Raw genomic sequence first — 6,298 nt, 5'->3', positions numbered from 1 at the left:
GCCGTCCCCTGGGACAGTGGGGACACCCCGGGCTGGGCAATGAAACCTGGGTGCACAGCACTGCAGGACGTGGGACCTTCCCCTGGGGCCCTGGGGCTGGGAGAACCCCCAGTGAGGTGTCTGACAAGAAGCACAGCACCCATGGCACGGCACCCTGTGGTAGTGAGGGACCTGGGGTGATGGACCCATGAACTGTTTCAACACCTCCAGTAAAATGAATTTATTACCCTGGGATTTCCTTCTTGGCAGGGTCTGGGCAAGAGGGAGGAGTGGGAGCAGGGTCCTTGGGGCTGGGCCGTTCCTGCTCCAGCCTTAAATCCCTCCAGAGCATCCCCATCCTTTGATCTGAGGCTATGGGACCTGTCATGCTTCACACCAGTGTCTGGGAGAGGTTGCAGCAGCATTTTGGAGGCAGGCTGCCCACTGCTGAAGCTTTTTTGGGGACAGGGACACGTTTCCCACCACGACCAGGCCGAGCTCACCAGTCTCGGCTGAGCAGAAGGTGGCAGATGCCACGGCAGCACCCTGTGCGCTGCCCACCCTGTGCCGGCTGGCTGGGGACGTGCTCAGCCCCTGGCTGGTGCTGGCTGGGGACCCGCAGCTGCGGTACCGCGTGCACGCTGTGCAGCTGGAGCGGTGGTGACAGCACAGCCCTGCAGGACGTGGGCCAGCCCGGCCACCTGCGTCCCTCATTAGCAAGCTCCCTGGGGACAGCAGCAGGCCATGTGGCCTGGCAGGGGTGCCAGGCTGCTGCAGAGGGGTGGCAGGGGGACGATGGGGCTGGGAATGCCTCTGTGCCTTGTCCCCAGGCAGGGGGAAGGGCTGGGAGCAGAGTGGGGCTGGCTCTGTCATGGCACTGCACAGCTGCAGTGGCAGGGTGGTTTGGGGACAGACCTACATGTCCTGGGGTGCCCCAGGGATTGGAGAGCAAGGGGGGGGGGAACAAAAAGGAAAAGAGCCCCCACGCACATTTCACAGGTTGTTTCAGAGGCCAGACCTGGCCCATGACCTGCTCCCCTGCTTGGATCCTGCAGAGTGTGGATTTGGGGTGCTGGCAGAGGGTGCTGCACCCCGAGGACCCCCAGGACCTGTTCTCTGCCCCAGCTCTCTGCAGCTCCAGCAGCAGTTACCAGCATCTCCCCAGGAGAGTGCAGCATCGCCCGCATGCAGCATCCTGGCTTCAGGCACCCAAACCACCCACCAGCTCCTCCTTCTTCCTTCCACCATCCTCTTCCTTCAGGCAATGGATTTTCTACATGGGGTCAACTGGACAGCACCACCATGGTCTGGACCCAGCGGCAGCTCCTCCGACAGGAATTGCAGCCATGGGGACAGGCTGCAGGAAAGCCACCTGGGCAGGCGAGCCTCCTTTGCTGGCAGCCTGGTTCCTGCAGACCAAGTGTCACCAGCAGCTTTCCCTGGGTGCTCCAGGGATGTGGCTAGCACTGGAAGAGCCTCCAGCCTTTGGCACCATTCTAGAAACACCTCCAGGGTGCACTTTGTGTCTCTGTGGGGTTATTTCAGGTTTCCCAGAGCCGCTGCAAACAGCCTGTTCTCAGCACCCAGCCTTCACTGCTGCTCAGGGCTCTCCCTCTGCCTGCTCACGGCCTCCATCGGGCAGCAGTGGGGTCCCCAAAAAACTCCCGGGTAGAAGGCAGGTGGGCACCACTTGCCATCTGTGTCTGCGGCGCGTGCCTCATACCATCGGCAGCCAGAGGGTGGTTGGACACAGCTGTTTAATGGACACTTCCCAGTACAGTGTGGAGGCTGTGACGCCCCGTCCCTGGTGGCTTGCTCATTCCAGCCACGGCTCCAGCCCGCCCACGCCCCACCTCGGACCCATCCCCCGAAATGCCCCCATGGTGCTGCCACATCTCCCGGCCTCACTATACGGCCTGAAACTCCAAGATGGTCTCACGGCTTGCGAGGGAGGGAGTCCCTGCAGCGGGGAGCTGTGCCCTGGCTCAGGCAGGGGGAGGTGGAGATGAGGCCATGGCGCTGCCGTGGGTGTGGGTCGGAGGTCCTGGCCTCCATGCACGGGGCATGGAGGGGTGAGGCTTGCAGGGGATCCAGCTCCTCTGCGCCTCCCCCCTGCCTCGTGGCCTCCTGCCTCGCCCCTGCCCTGCGAGCCTCCTCCATGCGGAGGGAGGACGGAGGAACCCATCCATCCCCTTGGGTGCTCCCAAGGCTGCAGGAGGTGGGCGGCAGCTCCCGGCGGTTGGTGGCTCCCTGGGGGCCGCGGGGACGTGAGGCGGCGGGGCAGGGCGGGGACGGCCTCCGCCCCAGCACGGAGCCTCTGCACCCAGCGCCTCCAGGGACCTCCAGCCTCCTCCGGGGCCTCCAGGGCACCAAGGTCCTGACCTGCCTCCCCCCAGCCAATCAGAGCTCTCCAGGCCTGCACCTGCTCGAGCCTCCCTCACCCAATCGCAGCCCACCACCCGTCCCTCCCAGCCAGTCCGACGCGGAGGCAGGGGGAGAAGCAGAGCGTCTTCTCCCCCGCCAGCCAATCAGCAGCTGGCTCCCCCCCAGGCAAGCAGCGGGGAGCCGCGCGGGATTGGCAGGCGGGGCGAAGTGAGCAGGGCTTCCCTCAGCCAATGGGATGTTGCGGGGCGGGTTGCCATGGCAACGGGGCTCTTCCCCCGCCCCGTGGGGGAAGGCGTCGCCGGCCAAGATGGCGCCGGGGCGGGCGGGGCGGGACGGGCGCTAGGCAGGTGGCTGCAGGTGGACGGCGGCGCTGTTGGGGCGGGCGGCCAGGATGTAGGCGACGTTGTCCCGCAGGAAGCCGGGCCAGTCGACGCGCCTACGGGGCAGATGCCGTCACCCCAAAACAGCCCCCCCCCCCAGCGTGGGGAGGCATTGGGGGTGCCCACCCCAACACCCCGCCCGCCACCACCCCCCGGCGCTGCCCCCTCACCGGGTGTCCTCCTGCTCCACGGCCAGCAGCGTCTTCTCCTGGCTCTTGGCACTGCCGCTGCTGGCGGGGCTGCTCTCCGACATGGGCCCGACGTGGCTGATGCTGCAGGGAGGGAGGCAGGGCGCCGTTCGTCCCCGCGGCCCCTTCCCACACCGCGGTTGCCCCTCCGTGGTTGCCCCCATACCTGACGTTGCAGGACAGCGTCTCCTTCTGGTGCTTGCGGAACCAGGCGTGCCGCGCCTTGTGGCACTCGCTCTCCACGATGAAGCCGTCGCTGTCCTGGTCCAGCGCCAGGAAGGCCGCGCGTGCCCGCTCGCGCTCCTTGGCCGTCAGCAGCCGCAGCAGGGAGTTCTGGGGGGCGAAGAACAGAACAGGGAACACCCATGCCCAGGTCTGGGGACCCCCTTCGCCGACCGGGGAAGATCTGAGCAAAGCCGTGGGGTCACAAGTGAGTTACAGTGGATACCCCAGCCCCGTCACTGCGGCCATACCTGCGGCCGGAGTTTCTGCAGCAGCTGGATGGACTCGTGGGAGAGGAAGTCCGGCCACTCGATGTGCCCCTTCTTGTCGGGGTCCAGGGCAGAGAACTGCAGGGTGGCCCGCTCCTCCTGCACCTCCCCCATGGGCTGCTCAAACTGCTGCTTGTGCACCAGGTGCTTGTAGTGCAGGAAGTCGTCCAGCGTCAGGCAGGTGTCTGCGGGGGCAGGTTTGGGGCATCCCTTCCACCAGCCTTCCCCCTGGGAGTCCCATGCATCCCTCCCACCTCCCCTGCTTCCTCGACCGCTACGGGGGACCCAAGGCTGTTGCCCTTAGCAGAGCTTTTACCTTCTGCTGGTGAGGGCAGCGGTGACACCCTCAGCCCAAGGGCTGCATGAGGGGTGAGGGAGGGCTCATGGGGAGGGTGCGCACCTGGAATGATCTTGCACTGCCGCAAAGTCTCCATCAGGCTGTACATCTCCTCTTCCGTCAACAGGAGATTGAGGTTGTCCTGGAGGGCGAAGACGGGGGGTGGGCGTTAGCATATGGCCGCTGTGGGGAGGTGGGGAGGGGCCAGTGTCATAGAATCACAGAATGGTTTGGGTTGGAAGGGACCTTAAAGACCATCTAATTCCAGCCCCCTGCCATGGGCAGGGACACCTCCCACCAGACCAGGTTGCCAAAGCCCCATCCAGCCTGGCCTTGAACACTGCCAGGGATGGGGCATCCACAGCTTCTCTGGGCAGCCCGTGCCAGGGCCTCACCACCCTCAAAATAAAGAATTTCTTCCAAATATGTAATCTAAATCTCCCCTCTTTTACTTTAAAGCCATTGCCCCTTGTCCTACCACTCCACCCCCTGACAAAGGCTCCCTCCCCAGCTTTCCTGTAGACATTCCAATCCCCTGGTGGCTCCCTGTCAGGATGGATGGCAGGAGCTGAGGAGCATCAGGAGCCCCAGCACCCTGGAGTAGGCCACGACATGGGATCCCGCTGGTGTCCGCTACGGGCACTCACGCAGTAGTAGCAGCTCCAGCCGGTCTCGGTGTGCGCAGTCTCTGTCACCTCCACGGCACTGTCGTTCTGCAGGTAGCCCATGCGGCGCAGGCAGCCGTCGTGGTACACCCGACTGCAGACGCGGCATGGGAAGAGGCTCTCGGCTGTCCACACCTCACAGATCTCGCACATCTCGTCGTTGAGGATCTGCAGAGCAATGGGCAGCTGCGGCTCAGCACCCTGCTCGGAGAGGCAGCGTGGGTGCTCCCCAACAGGGGGGCACCACATTGCAGTGGGGATGGGTGTAGGGGTGCCAAGGGGATGGGAGGGCAGGTTTTTGGGGTGGTGGCACAGTCAGCAGGTGGGTGGTGGGGTCATGGCTGGCTTGCTGGCCAGGTAGGGTTAGAGGAGTGGGCATGGATCCATAGGAAGGTGAATGGATATGGCTATAGGGCCATATGTATGGATGGGCTGTGTCCATGCATCGTCCATCCGCTGCTGGCTGGACTATAGGGCTGGTGGTGCGGGTGGATGGAAGTTCTGACGTGTGTTTTGGCTGGTTGTAGGCATGGACAGAGAAGCTGAAAGGTTGTAGGTTGGCTGGGATGCGGGCTTGTAGTTGTGGGCGGTTGGTTGGGTAGGGTTGAAGCTGTGGGTGGGCTGTAGGATCACAGGTGTGCTTGGGTGAGCTATGGGGCTGTAGGTCAGCTGGGCTGTGAGGGTTGTAGGTGTGGATGGCCAGGCTGGTCCATAGGGCTTGCATGGACAAACACGCAGAGCCGTGCTCCTGCCTCCAGCCCCTGGTGGCCAACACCTTGCTCCGAGGAGGCTGTCACCACCTGGTGAGCATTGTGGATGCTTGCAGACCCCCCTTCACGTCCCCAGCCCCAGCCTCATCCCTCCCACCCCAGCCCCACGCTCAGCTGCTCGCCTGCTCCCGCTGCTCCAGGCTGATGTCCGGAGGCTCGTCGTCGTGCAGCTCCCGCTGCGGCCGGATGAAGGCGGGCGGCGTGAACCTGTTGGCTCGGTCGAACTCCTCCGGCTCCACACCCCGGCCGTCCCGCAGCCGCTCCCACGCGGCCTTGCTGGCGCTGCCCTCCTCCGGCTGCGAGGGCCCCGCTGGCGCTTCCTCCTCTCCCTCTTGCACCGTCTGCTCCAGCGTCCCTCGGCGCGTGCCCCCAGCCTCCGCCCGCCGCCGCGCCGCTGGCTGCTCCCGCAGCCCGTCTTTGAAGGCTGACACTGCCAAGCTGACCTTCTGCACCTTCTCCACCGTCTGCCGCCTCGACATCAGCACCCCCATGGCTCTGCGAGGGGAGGGAAGGCGCTGAGGTCTTTAGGTGCAATGCTGCACGCAACTGCTGCACCATCGAGCCAAGTGCTGGCCCCAAAAATGTGTTCCGATGGCTGTGTGACAGCCACGCGGGGAGCAGTGCTGCAGTGGTGGCCGTGGGGAGATGGACCCAAACCCATGTGGGGGCCTGGCCACGGAGGGTCTGAGTGTTGGGGGCATGCTGCCTCACCCATCCCTTCAGGCTCCAGCTTAACCAGAAATGCTTCCAGGCCCTTCCCACACCAGACCAGTGGATCCCAGAGGGCTGGGACCAGCTGTGACCCTGCCCCTTGCTTGCATCCACACGAGAAAACCTCTTAGGCCAGCCAATGGTGAGATGTGTCCTCCCAGCAGATCTGCTCAGGGCCAGGTGCTGGTTCTGCAGAGCTGGTGGTGGTCCTCCCACCTTCCCTAAATGTCTCTTCACCCGGCACTTGGTGACAGCGATGAGGGGGGCACATCAGTGCAGCCATCTCCCAGCCCCTCCAGCCTCTGTGGCGTGCCAGGAGGCAGGGAAGTCCCCGGGGGAGCGGGATTAATTAGCACCACACGTGCACACAGGGATTTTGTAGCTGCAGGAGG

The 6,298-nt window shown here is 64.5% G+C and overlaps 1 protein-coding gene across 1 annotated transcript; it reads right to left on the bottom strand.

Annotated features, from left to right (window-relative positions):
- Positions 1-2,703: 2,703 nt before the first annotated feature.
- Positions 2,704-5,686, bottom strand: PHF24 (PHD finger protein 24). Its single transcript, XM_035571825.1, has 7 exons — positions 5,318-5,686; positions 4,408-4,593; positions 3,824-3,902; positions 3,406-3,608; positions 3,099-3,265; positions 2,915-3,016; positions 2,704-2,800 (listed from the first exon to the last, which is right to left on the bottom strand). The coding sequence occupies exons 1-7, from the start codon at positions 5,684-5,686 to the stop codon at positions 2,704-2,706; spliced, it is 1,203 nt and encodes a 400-aa protein (XP_035427718.1).
- Between the last annotated feature and the right edge of the window lie 612 nt (positions 5,687-6,298).

Source organism: Cygnus atratus, unplaced genomic scaffold (assembly GCF_013377495.2).
Source record: "Cygnus atratus isolate AKBS03 ecotype Queensland, Australia unplaced genomic scaffold, CAtr_DNAZoo_HiC_assembly HiC_scaffold_43, whole genome shotgun sequence".
Lineage (NCBI taxonomy): Eukaryota > Metazoa > Chordata > Aves > Anseriformes > Anatidae > Cygnus > Cygnus atratus.
The sequence above is the reverse complement of the archived record's forward strand: the minus strand, read 5'-3'. Positions and strand labels throughout refer to the sequence as shown.

Excerpts from the sequence above, each read along its gene's own strand:
- PHF24 (XM_035571825.1), bottom strand. The coding sequence starts at position 5,686 with ATGGGGGTGCTGATGTCGAGGCGGCAGACGGTGGAGAAGGTGCAGAAG. Across the intron at positions 4,594-5,317 it reads GCCTGGAGCAGCGGGAGCAG|ATCCTCAACGACGAGATGTG; the intron begins GCGAGCAGCTGA and ends ATTGCTCTGCAG. Across the intron at positions 3,017-3,098 it reads ACGCTGTCCTGCAACGTCAG|CATCAGCCACGTCGGGCCCA; the intron begins GTATGGGGGCAA and ends CCCTCCCTGCAG.